Raw genomic sequence first — 23289 nt, forward strand, 5'->3', positions numbered from 1 at the left:
AAAAGTGTGGCGGCGCTCCAAAAGTTCACGGAAAGAAAAGAAAAAGGATGACAACGCATTCTGTTTGTTTGCTTTATTTTACAAGAGCACAAATCTTCTGTTTTTATTGTGTGCGCACAATTGAAAGTAAACACTTTTGCGGAAAAGGTTTTTTTTTAATGTCTCAGCTGTTTCGATCGCGCCGGAGCCTGCTGCACACGTATATTCTAGCGATTCAAACTTACATCGCAGTCTGTTCATTATCTAAATAAAATAGTCAACTAAACATTTAAAAGGTTACACTGGTCAGTTTAAATAGACCCCCAATGACGTTTTTGTTCATATGAAGAGGATGATCTTTTCCGTCTATATGCGAATGCGTGTAAAGTAAAAGCCTAGTTTACATTATAAATTAATAGTTTAACATTCAAATACATAGCGAATATGGAAACATTGGATTTGTGCCGAATGAGACATGAGCAATAGGCTAACCTCCGAATAAATCTAGCCAAAGCCGCGCTCGCTCGTCCTCATATGCGCGCACACACGCACTGTCACGATCTAATGCACTGTATGCCTTAAAAACAAAAACAAATAACCCAACGCAAAAATTAAAAATCTCACACATTCTGTAAAGGACAGAATCCAGCAGGATCAAATTCATGTGAGCAACAGTGTGTTTTGGTGCAGCAGCGCTGATGTAGTTCACTTACTGCGCAGCGCAGCCACACGCGTGCCATAGTTACGTTTGGGATAATTTTATTTTAAATACCATTTATTTTAAATACCATAATGTCAATTGAAAACATTGCAATTGTGTTTTAAAATACAACAATGAGCACCACAAAACCATTTAAAGAGGCGCATTCAGCGGTCTCCGTGCAGGGAAACAGTCAACAAACTAAATGATCTCAAACGTATGGCGCGCTCTCTTTCATTTTATCAAATGATCATAATCACATCTATTCATTTTACAATCCTGCTACTAGCATTTTATTCAGACTAAAACCCCTTTAAATTCAAGTGAGAAAGCGTTTTGTGTGTGTGTGTGGCTTTTGCACATCCTGTCATGTCGGTGACTGCGTGCCTGCAATAGACGCATTTTGCAGCATTATGGTTAACGATTAATCGATTAATTGATCGTTAATTTAAACGACGATCGATCATGGAAATAATCGAAATACAAAACCACTTTCTTGAAGCTTCGCCGTGGAGACGCCTTGCAGCGGATCAACACCACTCTCTGCTCGGCTGATCAAATTTAGCGACGTTGTTGCAAATGTCACGCCGACTCTGTTGCTCGTACAGATCTTCCCTGCACGCCGCTGATAATCACAGCGATTGCATCTTATTCTTTGGGAAAATCCCATGCAGAAGATGCATTCAAAGAGATGGAATGTCCTCATTGCGAGGATATGAGTCTCTCCTCCTCCTTTTCAGAAAGCGACTCCGCCCCTCGTGCCCTCCCATTTTCTTCCTCCCAGGAAACTGTGAGGAAAAAAAACAGCAGGGCAGAGGACCTCAGCGCCCGGAGACGAGCGAGCTCATGCCAGCCCCGCCCCCTGTCCTCTTCTTCCAACCAGACCAGCATCCCTCTGCGAGCGACCAGGTCTCGTTTGGTGGGAGTGAGTGTGACGTGCTGGATGACAGCATGTCGTTGGTGGCTTCAGACATGGGGGAGCTTTCGGGCTCAACCAATGATCCTGCCACCCAGTGATGGACGCCGAACTATTCCGTGTCCTGTTAAAGGCTGTGGAGGAACTGGGACTAGAGTGGTTGCCTCCACAAGAGCCCACTTTCATCTGCCTGGATGAGTGGTTCTTGCCGGGGCCATCAGGCCTCTCGTCAATGAACGTCACCATTCTTACAGGAAGTTTATGACGAACTCACCAGATCAAAGCGCCTCTAGACTGCCAGAAACTACAAAAGGCAAACAAGAATGCTGCAGCAGCCACGGAGGTGGTTTCCCTCAGCGTGCAAACAAAGAAAAAAGAAAAAACAAAACAAATGGAGGTGGACAGAACACGTCCACGTCCACGTCTGGTCATGTTAATTTGACTGTGGCTGACGGGTCATGACGTGTCAGAGCAAGAGTCTTATTAGAGCTTCAACGGGGCATGGGAAGAGGAAGAAGGAAGCTCAAAGGGAATACCGAGAAAAAACCTCGGGCAAATGCAATGGAAAGAAAGAGAGAGATGGTAAAACAGGAGGAGTAAAGGGATAATAATGAGACAGATAGCAGTGAGAGCACAAGATAGAGGTTAGGAGGGTCAAGACCACTATGTATTCAAGAATAACCGTTATGTCTTTGAAAGATCAACACTGTGAAAGAACCAGACTGCTGATGAGTGCAAGACTACCCAACATGACTGGTTCTAGTGCGCCCTCTTGTGGAGGATTAGTTGAGTTTTACAATCATTATGAACAAAAAAAAGGTTATTTAAATTAGTGTGAAGGCCTGTAAAAAAAAAAATTTTTGTTTAGTATAAATGAGAACGGACAGAATAATTTAGGGATGTAAAAAAAAAAAAAAACTAATGTTTTTTGTGCAAAACCATGTTTCCGCCCGGTTTCGAACCGGGGACCTTTCGCGTGTGAGGCGAACGTGATAACCACTACACTACGGAAACCTGCATGTGAAGAGCCTCTATATGTTGCAACATAAAACTGAATAACAAAAGTCTACTTTGCTGTTTTATTAAAAAAAAAAAAAAAAAATCTTTAATTTCTTAATTTTTGTTTTCTTAGTAATATCTAGTTTTTGAGGCTATAATGTTGTATCTGCAGCTAACAACCGTACGCTGGTAAACATTCAGTCATTTAGATCTTTTCACCACGGTGAATGGCTTTGCTCCCATAACTTCTCAAAAGGTTTTTTTTCTGTTGAAAATATTAAAAATACTCATGTGATTGTCTCAGATTTAATGCTAATTCAGAACTGCATACTACTCTTAGTATTTTTACCGTATCTTTCTAACATAGCAGTGTGCTAGTATGCTGTTCTGAATATAGCAAATCTTTAATATAAAATTTATACAATCTTAAATAGCTAGTCACGTTCAAAATATTGTGTTAAACTCTTAAAAATAAAAATAAAGACAATAATTTGTTTCCGCCCGGTTTCGAACCGGGGACCTTTCGCGTGTTAGGCGAACGTGATAACCACTACACTACGGAAACCTGCATGGCATGAACACGCAACAGTGACGTAGTAATCATACGACTGGAAACTAGTGTATTCCTTACATAGCTGTTTGACTGACATATAAAAAATATACATGTACACTAAAGTACAAATATGTTGGCGTATTCAGTAGTTTTAACCTCCATGTTATGAGAAAGCAACCATTATGTAATAATGATGTAACAGGAAACTAGTCAACGTCATGCAGCTAGTTCACTTATGTTTCACTGAACATAAAATAAAGTCTTGTTTTCTAAGAAACTGATCAAAATACAATTTTATTAAAATGGGAAAACACCTGCCAAAAGATCAACTTAATTCAAACAAGTTTTCATTCCCCATTTGCATTTGCTATGTTCTTTTTTTTTTACTTAATTTTAAGTTTCTCAGAAAACAAGACTTCATGTCTTCAGTTTGCATCTAAACCTGTATCTATGTGAATGTAAATGTATCTTGATTTCGTAAGTTAAGATATTTGTACTGGAAAACTAAAAATAAATAAAAAAATATAGCCTACACGTATATGTTTTTGTATAATGTTTTTTAAAAGAGTTAAATGTGCCTTTTTTAGAGTTTTAAACCTACATATAAGTGTATTGTTATGATAGCAGTAAGTGTAAAGGGACTATTGTAATGCCAATGGGTAAATAAAATGTAAGAAAATACAATAATTACTAAGCTCAGATGAGTTAATGTGTTTCTTATAGCAGTTAAAATGTACTTTTTATTTAGTGATTTTAATGCTTTAAAGAGCAATTTTAGATTATATGTTCTATAACTATAAAAGGTACAACTGTACTCTGTACCAGAGAGAAAGGCTGCATGGCTATAATATTATGTGAGAGAGTCAATGGTAATATCATTGTGCAAAAATAACAACTTTATTCAACAATTCCTCCCCTCTGTGTCTCTCCACATCACTGAAGGGTCATTTTGGAGAATATGAGCTGAACGCAAACTGCGTACATTATACTGCGTCAGCGGCGCCACAAGGATACGTTTCTGTGTGTATTTACGCTTTGATTTATAAGAAAACAGCACTTCAGTGCAGCGCTGCTGACTGCCTGCGTTCAGCTCATATTATCCGAAATTGTGTCATACGGTGATGTGGAGAGACACAGAGGAGAGGAATTGTTGAATAAAGTCATTATTTTTGTGTTCTTCATGTAAAAAACATATTCTTGTCGCTTCATAACAATACGGTTGAACCGCTGATGGCAGATGGACTTTTCTGACGATGCTTTTCATACTTTCCTGGACCTTGACAGTGTTATTTACTTGGTTTGGAACGACATGGGGGTAAGTGATTAATGACAAAATGTTCATTTTGGGGTGGAGTATCCCTTTAATTCTAGTCCAAGACTAAAATGCATGTTTGAGCTGTCTTAACTGAAAATAACTTGCACTGACATGTGTTAAAATAATGCCAGTGCCATTGTTTTGTCTCAAGACGCACACGAATAATGTTTTTTTCTAAGGCATTTTTATAAAAGCTGCTTAAATATCCTAATTTAACCGTCTGTGAAACCAGGCCTTTAAGGCCTACATTTGTGGAAGGGAGAATTAAGACTTTTTAAAACCTTGAAACCCTGCAAATGTTTCATTATACTATGCATCAACTATCTTTTATCTCACTCTTCGGCTATACAATACAGTTATTAATCAGCTGAGAGTAACACTATAGCAAATAACTAGCTTACCTGCGAAGCGCGCGCCTGAGGCGACTAACGCTATGTCGACTGCAGTTTAGTTAACTTTACACAGCACAAATTCGATCTCACATTTAAGTCAGTGGTTATAAAATATGGTTTTCAGTCGTTCATATGTGAACTGTGTATAAGCATGACCGTATTTCGCACTCAAACCGTTTGTCGGTGTGTTCTGTTGCTGAGTGAACAAGCCTCTTGAATTTCGAAGTTTTCGTGTAATTCGTCACACGATGTAATCGACACAAACCAGGTTTATCCTCCACGTGAACATGTATATTAAATGTGTGGGTTATATTACCCTTTACCTTGTGTAATTTGTTCGTGGTTTTTGAGGATGAGAGGATGTCACAGCCTGTCCATCTCGACATCGGCTTTAAGGCGTTTGTACGCAAATGAATTGAGCGAATCTTTTAAGTGAACGAATCGAATTTGAATGCAAGTTACGAATAAATTTTGTTATACAAAATTTAATGGTAAAACAATTTTTATTATTCATTTTTGACAAAACTTTTTTTTTTTAAATAAAAATCTGAAAAATAGCATGTTTTATTTAGAGGCTCAAACTGAGCAGAATTATGAAATCGTTTGTAAATTAATTATATTTTAATAACATTAACATAAAATGCATAGCAATATATCAATGTCTTAGTAAGATTATATTTAGATGCTTAGTTTTATGAACAAAGCTCTGCAGTTTCTAAACATATAATGCAATGCAATCCAATGATGCTTGGAAGATGAACACATAAACATATAGCTACATATTACACATAAACGTTCCTCAAAAGCCTGCAGTATCATATTTGATACTCACATTTTAACATGATTTTCTAAAAAGTGTTGTATAATCCAGTAAACCTGTTCTTTTAGTCCAGTAAATATTCATCTTGAAATATTACTAGCAATATTTCTGTTATTCTTGCATTAACTTTATAGAAATCACAGCAGACACGTGTATGAGAACCTGAAGCTGGACATTTTATACTAAGTGGCCTTTTACTTGGTAAAAAGTTTGAAATATCAGATGACAGAATGCATGTAGAAGATCATGTTGATAATTTAGAAGCCTAAGAAAGTTGCATATCAAATATAATGCAGTAGGTTTTATAGGGTTACGCCGGTCTTTTCAGCAGGACACTGGCATCCGACTCAACCTCACACTTTTTGTATGTCTGTCTGTCTCCATCTTCCTCCAGCCCTTGGGGAAGTCTCTTGATTGCGGCGAGGAAGTAGGGTGCGTCTGTTCCTGGTCGCTTAATGATGGTGGCATTATAGTGTCACTCACCCTTCCGTGTCTGATTAAAACTCAGTATTTCTCAGATCTCCTCAGAGAGGGAAGCATGCTAATATGTGAGTTGACTACAGAGTCTTGTTCACACTCTCCATCTGTTTCACTGTCTGTGTGTTTGTCACCATCACCTGACAATAAATCAGCCCCAATTCTACCTTGCATTATAACAAAACTCATATGATGTTCATTTGTGAGCATCCTGAACAGAACCAGTGATTCTTATTTGGTGGGTTCTAACCCAAATCTGTACTAATGTGGTTCAGAAAGAGCAAGGGATGCTTAATGCAAACAATAGAATGCAACCACATAATATTGCGATTTATATAATATGTTAAGATGGCAAAATATAAAAGGCTTGGCAACTTTGAAAATGGAACAGAAAATGATCATATCTTTCGTTGCTGCCATCAAAGGCCCTGTGTCCAATCAAACTCTACAGTTTTCAGTGCAAACTGTAATTTGGTAGAAGTTGTGAATACAAACACAAATTAAACCATCGAAATTTAAGAGATGTTAAGAAACCAAACATTCAAACTAAAAAAAAATTCTGCTGTTATACTACAATAATGTCAGTTTTACTATTCAGCCTAAGAATGCTGTTTATACTTTTGCATATATTTGTGCCTATGCAGTACATGGTGATTTTAATTTTAATTTGTGTGTACTTTTCTATAATAAACATTTGTAAGATGTCTAATAAATGAGAGAGTATTGCAAAAACATTAGGGTCTGTAATACTTTTATTATTAGGTTTTTTATAATTATCTGAACGTAATAAAATAAGTGCATGTGACAGTCATTGTTATATTCACCATCGTCTTATAATCAGCTCAAGTATTTTCTCGTTATAAATATAAAGAGTTCTTTTTTTAGCAGCACGTAACCTTGAGAACACAACCTTTCAAGACGAGTGTCTCAAGTGTGTCTTGTCATACTTCCATCCACAGTCTATGTAGGCGGAGACATGGAGGGTTTTTGGGACTTCAGGCTCTGTGAATTTGAGTTCTGGGAGCTGCATTCTGGTTTGGGCTGATCTGGTCCAGGATTTCCTTCTTTAACAACCACGTCCACCTGTGCGGGGCACTCAAAGTGAACGCAGTGAAACACCTAGTGGAGAAAGCATAGAGAAAAAAGTGCATTAGAGCTGCAGAGTTTCATCACAAATGTGATTATTTTTGACAAACACTGCATGTGTAATTTTAATCTGCAATATGGTATATGATGAAAAATCAATCTTAATATAATTTGATTACTGCAGCATTAATGAAATAGTTGATGAATGCTCAAAACATATTTGGAGCAATGTAGCATTCAATCACATTTTCCCAAATGGTTCCTCTGTTGTGAATGGGTGCCGTCAGAATGAGCGTCCAAACAGCTAATAAAAACATCACAATAATCCACAAGTAATCCACACCATTCCAGTCTATCAGTTAACGTCTTGTGAAGCAAAAAGCCGCATGTTTATAATAAACAAATCCATCATAAAGACATTTTAAACTTCAGGCTAAAATATGAATCTTAGATCCATAACATTGCATTCACTAGTTAAAAAGTGGTCTCGTTTGAATCAGGAGAGAAATATGCACAGATCAAGCACCATTTAACAGTCCAAAACAGTGTTAAACAAATATGTCAGTTGATTTTGACGTGAGAGAACAACAGGTGATGGACTTTTTCCACTGGAGGAAGCATTATTATGGAATCGTAGTGGCCAGAAGCGATGTTTAAAGTTTTAAAGTTTAAAGTTGTTTTGTTTCTTGAAAAGCACACATCATTTCATTTCACAAGGCATTGATTTCTGGGCTGGAGTCATGTGGGTTTCTTGTGGATTACTGTAATGTTTTATCTGTTGTTTGGACTTTCATTCTAACGGCACCCACCCATTCACTGCAGACGATTCATTGGTGAGCAAGTGATGTAATGTTACATTTCTCCAAATCTGTTCCCATGAAGAAACAAACTCATCTACATCTTGGATGGTCTGAGTGTGAGTAAATTTTCATCAGATTTTCATTTTTGGGTGAACTATTCCTTTAAAGTGGAGCTGGAGAGTGAGTGTGAGAGTGTTCAGAGAGCTCTCACCTCATTAGCTGTGTTTTGAGTTCCCACAATACGAATAAAGGATGCAGGCTGTCTGTCAAATGTCAGAGTCTGCCACGACCTGTAAGAATTGCATGCAAAAACCAACTTACAATTATACATAAACACTGGGAAGATAAGACATAAAAATTATAATGCAGGCGAATAATGAGATGATAAAAAGAGACTTCACTGACCTACACGCCACCTTAGTGCAGTCTACAACTCTCACCCAATGTTGCTGGTTTGTGGACAGCTCCACGTAATAACTATAGCTCCTCTCATCACAGTCCCACAACAGCAACCTATAAACACACAGATTTCATGAGAAAGACAGAGACAAAACTTCAATACTGAAAGACATGTTGAGGGTAAATACAACTTGAAGGAATGGTTTGGGTTCAGAAATATGGGTATAGTAACAGAAAATGATTCCTTTGTACAAAAATCTGGATGTCTAGAAACTGTGCAAAGTAAAATAAAAATACAAGCCAGACCACATTAAATACAGGTTAACCTGTAATGAGAATAAAACGTGTTTATTCTCCCACTACAATATGTTGTTAAAATTCAAAAGTCAGTGAAAATTCAAGAGACGTTTAGAAACCAAATCCAAAAGACATAAAGCACACTTTTGCTGTTATGCATTTACAATACTGTCAATTTTACTGTCAAAGCCTATATTTATTAGAATTTAGCATTACTCTGGGCCTCTACAATACATGGTGATATTAATCAGGTTTGATTTGATTTAAAGTTGAATTTGAGTTGATTTTAAAAAGGATTTGAGTTTACTTTTGCTTACTTTCCTAGATGTTGTCTAAATCATAATCTTAGCAGTAGGACTGTCATTTTAGTCTTGAGTCTCTCTGCTCCTGTGTTAATGTGTAATGTTTAAGTCTTGCGTCTACATTTTTGGCTAAACTGTGTGTATTGCATCATTTATTACCTCACCTTGTTTTTTTTTCATTTAATTATTCTGTAAATGCTTTCAGATCCACTGTTATTACATTTGAGATCTGTGGCAGAGCAGGTTTTTGTCAAATAATTGATTCAATTTCTGTTTCTTCCATTCACTGATCCATTACTTTTATGATACTTTTATGTATTTTTGTTGAGCTGGACAGAGTCTGTGCATTTATGTGCATCATCTAAACATTATTTATTATGTTCATACCGCATTGACATGAGAGTAAGTAAATCATGACAGAATTCTAACCTTTATCTTCTACTGAACTCTGAAGATAAGCTCACGTACCGCATTGAGCTCAGCATGTAAGGCTGAGCGAGCTGGATAACGATGGCTCCAGAGCCCAGCTGGTGGCAGGTGTATCCCGAGTCCCAGTCATAGTGACTTGTGTCCCCATTCAGCAGGGCGTTTCTGCAGCGACTCACACCCTCTATCACACTAGCACATGCCTGCACGGTCGCCACGTTCTCTGTGGGAACTGCAATGAGACATGAGTTTCAGAAGCCAAGCTGATATGTAGGAGTAACGTCCTGAAATCAAGAAAACTACATTACCCAGAAGGCCTTTCTCCAAGGTGAAAGGCTGGTGTGTGAACATGCACTCCAGAGCCACCAAGTGAAACACTTTGTTGAAAGTGTTATGTGTCCCCACAACACGAATAAACCTGCATAAAAAAGCAAACCAGAAATGTTAACGAACACAAACAATAGTCAGCATTATAACATCTTAAAACACCGCAATTCTTTTTTGTGTTCTGCATGAATTTAATGCATTAAATTGAACAAAAGTGACAGTAAAGGATTTTAAATTATTTCAATTAAATGCTGCTGTTTTCTATTTCATCAAAGAATCCATTAAAAATTGTATCATAGTTTTCTCAAAAAGCAGCAGAACTGTTTGCAACATTGATAATAATAAGAAATGTTTCTTGTTTCTTTAAATCTGCATATCAATGATTTCTGAAGGATCATGTGACACAGAAGACTGGAGTAGTGATGCTAAAAATTCAGCTTTGCATCAAAGGAATAAATTACATTTTAAAATACATTTAAATGGTTATTGTATATTGTAATAATTTTTTCATTATATTACTGTCTTATTTATATTTATATTTATTTATATTTGATCACATAAAAGCAGCCTGGGGAGATTTTTTTCAATTTCTGTGCCTCATTTAAAAACACATATTAATTTGAACAGTAATGTATTTAGTGTAAGGTGAAATTTCTGTGCCTCATTTAAAAACACTTATTAAATGCAGACATAGCTACTTTATATTATACATACAAATATGCATACAAAAATCATCCTTTTGGTATTTTTATATCACTGGGAAATGCAAAAGCTCTTTTTTGCATTGCCTTCATTTAAATGTAATTTTCTTGATGTTTTCAAAAGAGGAAGTAGTACAACAAAATAATGTTTTTCAAAGATGGTTTTGTGTAACATGTTCTACCTGCAGACTCGTGCTGGGAAATAGAGATGCTGCCAGGAGCGGCACAGGGACTTGGAGTGATCCACCACACGTACCCAGTCCAGCTCATCCATAGACACCTCGATATAGTACGAGTATGACCTGCAGATAAGACAGATTCCCTTTAAATTATAGGAAAAAGAGAATTTTAGAGAATCTCTTTTTGCGTTTAGAAAGACATAAGGGTGATTAATGTTGACAATTGTCTTTTTTTGGAGGGAACTAACCCACCCAATAAAGGGATACTCCACCCCCCTCTTCTTGAAAATTTTGTCATTAATCACTTACCCCATGGGTCCAAACCCATAAAAGCTTCGTTCATCTTCAGAACACAATTTAAGATATTTGGATGAAAACCGGGAGGCTTGTGACTGTCCCATTGACTGCCAAGTAAAATAACAGTGTCAAGGTCCAGAAAAGTATGAAAGACATCATCAGAATAGTCCATCTGCCATCAGTGATTCAACCATAATGTTATGAACGTGACGAAATACTTTTTGTAAGCGAAGAAAAAAACAAAAATAATGACTTTATTCAACAATTCTTTTGTCAACAGTCTCCTCTGTGTTGCTATGATCTGAAAGAAAACAACGCATCCTTGTGTCATGGCTGGCAGTCTATGATTTTATGCTATGATCTGAAAGAAAACAACGCATCCTTGTGTCATGGCTGGCAGTCTATGGGCGTGGCTGATACAGAAGCCTCCGGGTTTCATTCAAAATATCTTAAATTGTGTTCCGAAGACGAAAAAAGCTTTTTACGGGTTTGGAACGACATGATGGAGGATTGACACAAACGAACCACCAAACCAGACCCCCATATCCCTTTAATATTGCATTACCTGCTGTCCTTGTCCCACAGCAGTAGACGTATGTGGTTGATGATGGAGGATTGACCCAAGCGGACCTGGATGCCAGTGGCCCGTCCCTCTTCTTCTATGGGGTGTCTTGAGAAGCCATGGTCCAGATCATAGTTCTGTGTGTCTCCATCCAGAAGAGCAGACTTCATCTCACCCTTCACCACCACAGCGCCGTGTTTCATAGTCGCAATGTTCTCCTCTGGGACTACAAGACACAGAGCACAGCAGTGGAAACATTTTATCACACTGAAACAGACTTGCGTTCATTTCAGTTTCTTCTGCCTCGGGATCTGACTCAGCTCAAAGATATACGGCTCAGAGCGCTTGCCATCTCAAGTATCAAAACTCACAACATTTTGTTTCTTTCCTGTACATCAGAATGTGTAATGTTTATTTTTTTTTTAATGAGCAAAAAATAATGACTATACATTTTTACCATGATTTACAGAAGTCACCCACTAAAATGTAATTCAGCGTAACAACAGCTCATATAACAAAAAACCTTGTCAGGCACATTTAGAACCAGAACCATTAGACTCAACACAGTGCAGCCCCCAAAAACTGATTAATCGCCGTTTTAAAAGTCTTACCCATCTTTAACGCTATCCTTTAAACCACTAAGATTTACCCATTTATCAGCAAGAGATTTTTAACAATAGAAATTATGATAAAAGTTGATCACACTTTATTTTAATGTCCAATTCTCACTATTAACTAACTATTAACTATGACTTTTGCCTCAATAAACTCCTAATTTGATGCTTATTAATAGTTAGTAAGGTAGTAGGTGTGGGGTAGGGTTAAGGAATCTAAAATATGGTCTTGCATAAGGCATTAAAATGTGACCCTGGACCACAAAACCAGTCTAAAGTGTCAATATTTGAAATACATCTGAAATTTGAACATTTAAGCTTTCCATTGATGTATGGTTTATTAGGATCTGACGATATTTGGCCGAGATACAACTATTTGAAAATCTGGAATCTGAGGGTGCGAAAAAATCAAAATACTGAGAAAATTAAAGTCCCACAAAGTTAACAGCAATAGCAGCAGTATTATTTTTCTGAACGCAATTTTGATATATTTATGGTAGGAAATTTACAAAATATCTTCATTGAACATGATCTTTACTTAATATTCTAATGATTTTTGGCATAAAAGAAAAATAGATAATTTTGACCCATACAATGTTTTTTTGGCTATTGCTGAAAAATATACCCCAGCGACTTAAGACAGCTTTTGTGCTCCAGGGTCACATATGTGCTTTATAAATACTAATACACAGCCAATATACTACTAATATGCATGCTTGTTAATAGTGAGTATTGGTCCTTAAAGAGAATAAAGTATTAACTAAAATTTAGCATGATTCATTTTTCTTTTGTATATTTTTTTCATTTTTACATAAATATACATACTACACATTGTATTCTCGTAAAGATTATTTGAAACTTAATATGATTTCTATGCGTATAAAAGCACTTTTGCAATTGAATTTGATGCGGACACCAAACCGGGACATCTCCTTTTTGACCTATATATCTACAGACTGATGAGCAGAGGGAAGTAAACGCACTGAGCATGCCGCGGTAGTTGAGGTCCATGTCTCTCCTTTCCGAGCGCGTCTGTATGGCATCTAGCAGGTCGTCCGGGCTGAGGAGGCCTGAGGGACGAACAACATTCAGCATTTCAGAGAGGGTCATCAGGGGCAGGCGCACTGCTGACATCACTTCCTTCGCCTCTGGGCCATCGCCGTTGTGGTGACACCAGCGACCGAGGGCCTGAAATATCTCCTTCTCACTTGCAGCGAAGGAATCTCTCCTCACAACAGTCAACAGGGCAGACTGCAGGGAGGATAAAGAGGAAACAGCCATGTTATGTATTAATCGTAACTGTTATGTTTTAAAGTTATCATATTTTCTATCACTCACCTTTGAAAGTGTGAGAAAGCCGTCTGACTTCAACACTTCGGTGGCGTTGCGGTCCATGTAGGCCATGCAGGCCTCGGCCAGGCCGTTCAGACAGTACAGACTAGCCACGTCAAACACCAGACAGACGTTTCGCGTGCTCAATAAAGTGCGGAGGAACTCGCATATGGAGCCCTCTAGTGGTTGGAGGCCATAGCGGTGCGCCAACCCGAGGAAATCTAACAGGGTCTCTTCTCTGGCTTCACTCAGGGTGGCTCGGCCCGTGTACAGGTACCGCAACAAGAGGGAGAAAGCCTCGGCACGTGTTTCCTCCAAACTAACCTCCGCCTGCGCCTGGGACTCTCTCAGCCCTCCATACAGCAGAGCCCTGACGAGTCAGAACAAAAGAGGTTGAGATGAAGGAAGAATTTCACCAAAGTTTGGTTGCAAAGCCTATTTTATTTAAAAAAAAAAAAATTAATATTCTACAAAATGGGTATCTCTTTGCAACACTGACATTGTTATTGAACTGAACTGGCTCAAAATGTGTCTCTCATTAATATGTGTAACAAAATGATTCACAAAGAATAGCTGATGATGATGTTTTTATAATGTAATCAAAGCTCTTGTCATTTTTTTCCTTTTCTGATTTTGTTTAGAAAACATAATATTGTATTTTGTACAAATATCAGCATCAAATTCTCATTCTGAATTGATAATTATATCCTAACGCACATACAAATTTAGATAATACTTTAGAATAATACTCCATTTGTAAATTTTGTTAACTACATCGACAAGTGAAAAATACTTTGAAGGCATTTATTAATCTTAGTTCATTTAAACACTTCCTAATACATTATTAAAATTAAAAGTTGTGACCTGAAATAACATGAACTAATTAAATTCATGTTAATTAACATTAACAAGATTAATAAATACTGCAAAAAAAAAAAAAAAAATTATATATATATATATATATATTATAAAAAATATATATATATATTAGTCATTGTTAGTTAATATTAGTTAATACAATGTTAAATGGGATATTATTGTAAAGTGTTACCAAAATCTATTTAATGTAGCTTCAGATGACTCAATTCAGTTTATTAACAAATTACTTCTGTCACATTATTTCTCTAAATGTTTAAAATCACACATAAATTTGATTCAAAAATGGAAAAGGCATGTGTTTCATAGAAAGACCCAGCTTCACTATGACTTCTGTTCCTTTCATACGCAATTTCACGCCCCAACAGACATGCAACATCTCTCAGATAATAACCTGAAATACTGGCAGCGGGCCGCTAGAATGACTCTGTGTGCAGGAAAGCGCTTCTCCTCCACCACGAAGGTGACATCGCTGTACTCTTCACCAGGAACTAAAGCAGCGAGCTGCTCTGAAAGGAGATGCAGGTGATCAATCTCAGATGCGGAGCTCATCGGCCGCAGAGGATGACCGTCGCTCATGATCACTGCCGGAGAACACCGTCACACAATCATAAAGGACATGAGTATCTGAATTTGTCAATGAGCATGGTACAATGAGCCATTCCTACTGGACAGGACATTTTTGTTTGCTATTTGTATGTCTTAGTATATTAGTTTTTCCCCCGTCATCTGTCACTTTCCACACTGTTAGTGTTCTTCTTTTATAAAATCTACATTTATTAAAAAAATTATATAAGCTGGGTGGTCTTATTTTAAAACACTTATTCATAGTTAATAAAATTTCACAAATAAAATGATCAAAATAGAGTTTAATAAATATTAGTTTACACTCTTATAAGCTTCAAATATAATATATATATATATATATATATATATATATATATATATATATATATAAATATAAAAGAAGAATAATGCATAAATGGTCTGATGATTATTTAGATATGTAATATAAGATAGGAACATCCAGTAACAATATATGATTATACACCTCGACACTAAAAAAATTATTTGTCACTAAATAAACATAAATCAGAACATCAATGAGATCATTCAGCGTCAATCACAAGATGAATACTAAGAACACAAGCGTTGCTCTGTTTTCGTTAAAAACTATTAAATAAAGCATGATTATATTAGAAAAATGTGATGTTATCATCGTGTTATCATTACACACTTCTTATTACATTTCCTTGCATTTGTACATAAGACACGTGTAAACACAAATATCATCTGTTGTCTATTTTGTATCTGAAAACTAAATCATAACGAGAATATGTCTGTAAGCCAACAACACTCACCCACACGATACAGAGTCAAACAGACTCCGGCTAAAGATACCGGGAAGGTATCTCTCTTGATTCCAGTGAATATATGTCAAATATGTTTTAACATTAAATATGTTAAATACATATTTGTTAAGAGCTAGTAATCCATCTGTTCCACTGGAAAAACACCTACCGGATGTTTTTAAGGCGTCCGGACGTTACGTGTTAATGTCGCAGCGCTTCTAGTGGACGGAGGAGGAATAATGCTCTACATCCTCCTGAGAACCAGAAAAAAAAAGTTTTTTTTATTATTATTATTACTATTTTTTTATGACGTTACGTTAGTTGGAGCATAAGAAACAAATAAAGAAAAAAGGAAAAATTTTTTTTTTGAAAAAAAATATTGTATTCATATTTTATTTCTATGTCCTTTGAAGAGGACGCCAATTTATTCAAAAAAAAAAAAAAAAAAAAACCTGAAAAGGCATGTATAGGCAAAAACATTATTTTATGTTTTTTTTCATTCACCAATCAGTTTTTAGGTTTCAGGTTGATTTTAGCCATACTTTGTACAAAGATGATTCTCAACTATGTAATGAAAGACATAACAGAATTATTTGATATACTATTTTACTTTATGGTATATATGCATAAAATGTCCTTAAACTGGCATTCCCATTCTATACAATGTCTCTAATTTGCATATTAATGCGTTCAAACCATAATGAAAAAAGAAGTGTTAATAATGGGAGTAATAACTTTTCTTAAGGATATCTCATATTTCATAGGAATATTGATCTATAATTTCTTTCCCAGTTGACTTCTTATGTCTCCCCAAAATGCTTGATTAACATGCTGTTTGTCCAGGTGTCCTCTACAGAAGACACGTATGCAAATTATGCCCAGTTTCGTAACAAAAACTCATATTCTGATTTAAAACCCCATCACAATTTTCTGAGCTGTTTATTTACCACAAACAGTTTGAAAATGAGCCAGATTTAAATGATAATTACAAAACATTATTTCATTTCCATAAGAGTGCAAAATTTGATCGTTCTGTCAATATGAGTCATATTTAAAGACTAATGAGAGGGAGTGTTTCTGATCAAAACTCCAAACTTTTGATACATCCAGACTTAAAAACCTTCTCAAGAGGATGAATGCTGATGTTATCAGCTGCCTTGCTTACCATAACACAAAAGTAAAAACGGTGGATTGCTGCCCAGCAAGATTCTTTATTTTGCCAAACCCCATTATGTAACCACACATGAGAGTTTCTCAGCTTTTCCAGACAGCCAACTCTACATGAAGTCATATTTTAATGCTGTTCAGCTGTTTGAGTACTTAATCTTCTTAAACCTGGTTCAGTGTGAACCATGTGTTCTTCTGACACGTTCAGTCGTGCAACGCTCAAAGTATGTAAAGTATATTTAATAGGGTGCATACCAAGACTGTATCCTGAAACAAACACACTACAGGCTTCTTCAAACGGTCAACAAAAAATGACACAAAAATACTTGCTTTGCTTTATTTTAACATATAAAGGCACGATTTTAAAGGTTAGACTCAATGGAGGCCTGCATCAGTTAAAAAAATATAGTGTTTTAGCAATGTAAACTTTTAGGTTTAGGGACTGCATTATTTCATAACGTAAATGTCAAATGATATTGTCATATTTTATATTGAGCCGACCAGATGTCTAACACACTGTCAAAGATCGTCAGTCTTCATAGTGCACAGCTTTCCATGCTGTCCACAGAGCAATCCCCCTTTCCGATCACTCAGCTGTCCTTGATTATCATAACTAGTGTCTTCTGATCAGGTCACAGCATAACAACAGTCTTTAAGAAGTGATGGACACCATGTTGTTGGGGCTGAGAATCTCAATCCAGTAACCATCAGGATCCTGAATAAAGGCCAGGCCCTTCATTTTACCTGCAAGACAGACATAAAATAAATAAACAGCAAGTACTTCTATGTTATATTAGTGACAATGAATATTTGAAAATCAAACGTGGTTATTTTGCATTTTTATTTCAATTTTATTTACTAAAAAAGGGTATTACATGTATACAAAAAAATGTGCATACTGTGCACAGTATATATACTATATGTGACCCTGGAGCACAAAAGCAGTCTTAAGTCGCTGGGGTATATTTGTAGCAAAAGCCAAAAATACACAGTATGGGTCAAAATTATTGATTTTTATTTTATGCCAAAAATCATTAGGATATTAAGATCATGTTCCATGAAGATATTTTGTTTATTTCCTACAGTAAATATATTAAAACTTAATTTTTGATTAGTAATATGCATTGCTAAGAACTCATTTGGACAACTTTAAAGGCGATTTTCTCAGTATTTTGATTTTTTCGCACCCTCAGATTCCAGATTTTCAAATAGTTGTATCTCGGCCAAATATCGTCAGATCCTAATAAACCATACATCAATGGAAAGCTTATTTATTAGCTTTCAGATGATGTATAAATCTCAATTTCGAAAAATTTACACTTAATGCTGGTTTTGTGATCCAGGGTCACATATAATGCAGAAATAGTAAGAGTAGTATGATAGTATGCTATTGAGAACACATGCAAATATAAACATCCAAAATTAGCAAATTATGTGACACTAAAATAGTTTGTTGCAGGTGTAATTAAAATAATCCCAGGATAATATAAAAGAAATTACCATCATCAGGTTTTTTTACAAAGGTCACTCCATTCTCTTCAAACAGCTTGCAGGAAACACATACATCACATAAATCAAAACAAATACTAACTAAGAGAAAAATTAATATTTTTCATATTTTAGGTTTAATAATGTAATATAGAGATATTACATTTTACTTTTATCTAGGACTATATTTTCACATATTTGCAATGATTTTTTTTGGCAATATAAAATAATGAAAAAATGTATAATACAAAAAGATTTTAAAAACACTTTTTATTTGACCATTACATTTCCTAATGACTTGGGTTTCACAATCCTTCCTTTGTTTTGTGCTTTATTTGCTTCTCTGATTTAAATGTCAGTAGCCGAAATGGCAGAGGAACTAAATGTGAATTTGAATAGTGTGCATTATTGATCAAAAATGTTTCACTGAAGTCCTGTGTGGCATTTTTAGTGCAATATAATTTTTGAATGTTTGAAATATATGTAAGTTAATATTTAGCTGTTTAGCACTGTATGCTGATATATTGAACTATATAATGAAATTCGGAAAATATGTCCTGAATATTATTTTAAGTAATATTTTAAATTTACTTTGAAAAAACTGCTGTTTAGCCTAAATAACAGTTTCTATAAATTAATAAAAAACACCTTTTTATGCTGGTTCAGTGCACAAAGATCAAAATACATAAATATAAAGATATATAAATTTTTATATACACTACCGGTCAAAATTTTGGGATCAGAGTGATTTGTAATGTTTTTTCTTATGCTCATCAAGGCTGCATTTATTTGTTAAAAAATACAGGGGAAAAAATTATATTGTGAAATATTATTATGATGTAAAATAACGTTTTTCTATTTTAATACACATTAAAATGTAATTTATTCCGGTGATTCAAAGCTGAATTTTCAGCATCATTACTCCAGTCTTCAGTGTCATATAATCCTTCAGAAATCATTCTAATATGCTGATTTATTATCAGTGCTAAAAAGCTGTGCTGCATAATATTTTTTTTTAAATCTGTGATACTTTTTTCAGAATTCTTTGATGAATAAAAAGAAGAGCATTTATTTAAAATAGAAATCTTTTCCAACAATATACACTACCGTTCATAAGTTTGGGGTCAGCAGATTTTTATTCTTTTTTTTTTTTTTTTTTTTTGAAAGAAATTACAACTTTTATTCAGCAAGATTTATATTGATAGAAAAGATTTATATTTTAAATAAATGCTCTTCTTTTTAACCTTTTATCCAAGAAATAATCCTGAAAAAGTATTGCAGTTTCCAAAAAAATATTTGTCAGCACAACTGTTGATAATTCTAATAATAAAGCAGCATATTAGAATGATTTCTTAAGGATCATGTGACACTTTATACTGGATTAATGGCTGATGGAAAATAAGCTTTGCATCACATCAATAAATTATATTTTAAAGGATATTAAAATAGAAACTATTATTTCATATTGTAATAACATTTTACTGTTTTTTTTCTGTATTTTTGATCAAACAAATGCAGCGTTGATGAGCAGAAGAGACTTATTTAAAAAACATAACAAGTCTTACTGATCCCAAACTTTTAAACAGTAGTGTATACAGTATATAAATATATATATATATATATTATATATATATATATATTGCAGATATATAGTCCAGCCTGACTATGAAAGAGAGAAATGTTGACACGCATGTTATATTTACCGAAGCCTCTTGGGTCTGAGTTGCCGTTGTGGTAAGACTGGCTGTCATCTGTCTCCGCGCCCCAGTTACTGATAAAAAGAAACCAGTCAAATGAGAAATACAGAATGGCACATAAAAACAGCCTCGCACTTTTGCAGTTTTACAGGATCTGCACCGACATCATTCAGGTCTTAATTCACAGAACAGACCTCTATGCAGAAGATGAGTGCTCAACTTAATCTGTTCCTTACAGCACACACACACACACACAAACACACACACACACACTTACTGCGTGAGCTCTATAGTGGCTCGACGGGAGAACGTCCAGGCTGTCCTCTCCTTCACATCTGCAGGGATCTCTTTCTTATCCTCATACCCCAGAAAATACAGGGAGAATCGCATGGAGGGGAAGTCAATCTTCTGTAACAGCCTACAATGAAACATTCACATTAAAAATACTTCAATGCAAACTAGTGTACTTCACTGATAATCCCATTTACATGCATTTTCAATGCTTCAATGCTAAACATTTTTACATGCATAATACATTTGTATATTACAAGGAAAACCTAAACCTACTAAAACCTCAAGTAAATCATATCAAGCCTGAATTCTTATTTTTAATAGAGATAAAGTTCTCTTACGTCATTCCTAGTATCCGTGTGTAGAAATCCAGGGATTTAACCGGATCCTTAACCCGCAGCATGGTCTGCTGCATCATGAAGTCCTACAGCAGTGGGATGAATAACTTTCAGTAAGAACATAATTTAAAAGATGGAGAAGGTGGAGAAAAAAAATGATAAACAGAGGCATCCAAAAGTCTGAGACCATAATGGAGGGAAAAGCTTTTTGAAAAGAATTTTTAATAATGGTCTCGACATTAGAGAAACACAAAATTATTAATAAAATTCAAAACGATGTCATTCTCTGTTTTCTATGGATGTGCTGTTACGAATTATGATTATTAACAGCTCTCTGATATAGATGTTATTTCACAGCATCTCTTGGGTTGAAATTGCACAAATTTGCTTAAGATTATGACATATGGAATGGACAAAAATAGTTAAAAATTCCTGATATTACCAAGTTTTCCATAATTGAAAAGTTTGAGAGTGTTCTTGTAGTAATATTTGAGTGTAGGCACTGCTCTGTCTATGACACAGGTCAACATCTCATCCGTGTAAAATGTCAAAGGTCATCCTTACTAACTTCAATCACACACAGAATCAAGTTTATCTTGATTGTCTCTTCCATATGACTCAGCAATACAGCACTTACACTTACAATCTTCACAAAGTCAGCTGAGAAACTAACAGAGACTCAGAGATGCGGATAAATCACTGTAAAATAACACTGATATCATAGAGATGCTCTGAATCGCGAGGTTTGCCCGCAGTGAGCGGAGTTATAAAGGAGAATAGAGAACAGGGAAAAGAGCGACGAGCTTCGTGTTTGATTGACAGGTCTCGCCCTAGTTCTGGACTCAAGTGCAGCGTCTTACTTTAGTGATGGGGTTTCCTTCTTTACACGCAGCGGCAGCTGCTTCATTCGTCAGCCCTTGGTCGGTCATTTTTGGTGCGTTTCGGATTGATGGTCACTTGGCGGCTGACCTGACACTTCGGCGGAAAGATAGTACGCAGGGGGCGTGGTCATTGCGCATGGCGTCAGCGGCGTGACGTAACTGTGGGAGGGGCGATAAGATAACTGAGCTGCTGTAGTTTCACTTTCCTTGCTGCAGAGGGCGAAAAAGTGTTTCTCAGTGAGTGGGTTTCCATAAATGTCAAACCAAAAATTATTCAGACACCAGATATAATTTTGGATATTTTTTAACAAGTGGGTGCAGGACACTACAGTTCATATATGTAAGTGAGGATAGCGAAATAAAGTAAACTGTGACATATTATACCCAAAAAATTATTCAGACAGTGGACTACCAGTAAAACTGATAAAACAATTTGTGACCATAGACAGTAAGTTTGTGAACCAAATATGATTCAGATACTTTGTCCTGACCATGTTTTGCTGAAGTGTTATCTGACATTATCTAGATGTATTCGTTCTGACACAGTTTAACTTCTTAACACCACGTTTTATAAGTTCTTGTCATATTTTATTTCCATTTTCTAAACTATAGTGAATAAATTGAGATGATCTGTGAAATGTTGAAGGTGTCTGAATAAATTTTGGTTTGACTCTATTTATTAAAATAAAAGAGACAAAATAGTAAATGAACTAAGAGAAACTCTTAGGCCATGAATATTATCCTGTAAGACATCTTATACACATCCTTAAAACTAACACACGTGACCACATCATGTGATCTTATTGAATTTATAGGTTCCTTGGGCTGTGTGTGAAAAGACAATATTGTGTGTGTAAACTGCTCAGTGTATGTGGAGAGTTAAGAATGAAGACAATTAAAAAAAAATGATTAGAAAAGATTATTTACAAATCTGATGAAATGTATTGATGTAAGAACATGCACGTAAATGTAGATATTGTGAAATGTATGTGTGTGTGCGCATCTATAAATGTATTTTATAAATTAAATCTTTAAATAATTAAAATACAGACACATTAAAAAGTGCATATATTCTTCATCTTGAGACAATACACCTTAAATGACAATAAATGGACTTAAATAGCTTTAATAAAAAAAACAAAGCTTAATTAAAAACAATAATAAAAAAGATGATGAGGGGAAACAAGCTAGCAATTAAGTTAATACAAATGCACATGCAATTTATATTATAATATGTGCAAAGCTGACGAGATAATGTGGTATCTCACACTCACACAGCATGACCAGTCGCTCATACAGCAGGATTTCTTATTCTGATGCACGGCGTTACATAGAGAAAAAAAGTAGATGATAAAATAATAAGCATGGAACTCATGCTTAAAGACGGATGTCCTTCCTCTTTCATGCACGTGGCTGTTTTCTTTGTCACAGTCTATTCACCCTCTTGTTGACCTTTGTGGTTGATTACATGAAACTCGTCTAACTTTCACATCCGTTGCTTATTCATCCCCTAAATAAACAAAGGAAGTATTCCAAGCACTTTCCATAGCATTCAAGCAATTTATAGGCTACTCATGTATTTTATATATGACATTAACCTAAACACAAGAAAATAACACGACACATATCAATGTCAATATACAATATCTCACACAGCATCATTTTGGTATTGTTAGGAGAGGACTTGTTATTGTGCACGGTGTCTGTGTTTTGTATGTGTATTAAC

General features: G+C 35.5%; 3 protein-coding genes and 2 non-coding genes across 5 annotated transcripts in view; all 5 read right to left on the minus strand.

Moving 5' to 3' along the window:
- Positions 1–5280, minus strand: part of LOC109108876 (AN1-type zinc finger protein 3-like) — a 36007-nt gene extending 30727 nt beyond the window's left edge. Inside the window, exon 1 of the mRNA XM_042769450.1 lies at positions 5178–5280. The gene's annotated coding sequence lies outside the window, so the exon portion shown is untranslated. The remainder of the gene's footprint in view (positions 1–5177) is intronic.
- trnav-cac lies at positions 2537–2609 on the minus strand. Its single transcript has one exon. It is a non-coding gene; the product is annotated as a tRNA-Val (tRNA).
- Positions 3087–3159, minus strand: trnav-aac. Its single transcript has one exon. It is a non-coding gene; the product is annotated as a tRNA-Val (tRNA).
- A 1605-nt stretch (positions 5281–6885) lies between the features above and the next one.
- LOC109062150 (BTB/POZ domain-containing protein 9-like) lies at positions 6886–15900 on the minus strand. Its single transcript, XM_019079239.2, has 11 exons — positions 15711–15900; positions 14744–14933; positions 13480–13843; positions 13125–13392; positions 11531–11753; positions 10672–10791; positions 9770–9879; positions 9504–9693; positions 8443–8550; positions 8249–8327; positions 6886–7270 (listed from the first exon to the last, which is right to left on the minus strand). Exons 2-11 carry the CDS (start codon positions 14926–14928, stop codon positions 7112–7114), a joined length of 1806 nt encoding a protein of 601 aa, XP_018934784.1. The 5' UTR covers positions 14929–14933; positions 15711–15900; the 3' UTR covers positions 6886–7111.
- Positions 15901–17191: 1291 nt separating this feature from the next.
- LOC122147286 (lactoylglutathione lyase-like) lies at positions 17192–21721 on the minus strand. Its single transcript, XM_042769451.1, has 6 exons — positions 21543–21721; positions 20686–20768; positions 20331–20471; positions 20060–20127; positions 18369–18458; positions 17192–17612 (listed from the first exon to the last, which is right to left on the minus strand). The coding sequence occupies exons 1-6, from the start codon at positions 21609–21611 to the stop codon at positions 17521–17523; spliced, it is 543 nt and encodes a 180-aa protein (XP_042625385.1). The 5' UTR covers positions 21612–21721; the 3' UTR covers positions 17192–17520.
- Positions 21722–23289: the final 1568 nt, after the last annotated feature.

This window comes from Cyprinus carpio, chromosome A13 (assembly GCF_018340385.1).
Source record: "Cyprinus carpio isolate SPL01 chromosome A13, ASM1834038v1, whole genome shotgun sequence".
Lineage (NCBI taxonomy): Eukaryota > Metazoa > Chordata > Actinopteri > Cypriniformes > Cyprinidae > Cyprinus > Cyprinus carpio.

Coding starts and splice junctions, on each gene's coding strand:
- LOC109062150 (XM_019079239.2), bottom strand. CDS start 14,928: ATGAGCGACGGTCATCCTCTGCGGCCGATGAGCTCCGCATCTGAGATT. Junction 10,792..11,530: donor CTGTGGGACAAGGACAGCAG/GTAATGCAATAT, acceptor TCTTATCTGCAG/GTCATACTCGTACTATATCG. Junction 7,271..8,248: donor CTCAAAACACAGCTAATGAG/GTGAGAGCTCTC, acceptor TTTCTCCACTAG/GTGTTTCACTGCGTTCACTT.
- LOC122147286 (XM_042769451.1), bottom strand. CDS start 21,611: ATGACCGACCAAGGGCTGACGAATGAAGCAGCTGCCGCTGCGTGTAAA. Junction 20,472..20,685: donor ACACGGATACTAGGAATGAC/GTAAGAGAACTT, acceptor GTTTCATTGTAG/GCTGTTACAGAAGATTGACT. Junction 20,128..20,330: donor GCCACTATAGAGCTCACGCA/GTAAGTGTGTGT, acceptor TCTTTTTATCAG/TAACTGGGGCGCGGAGACAG.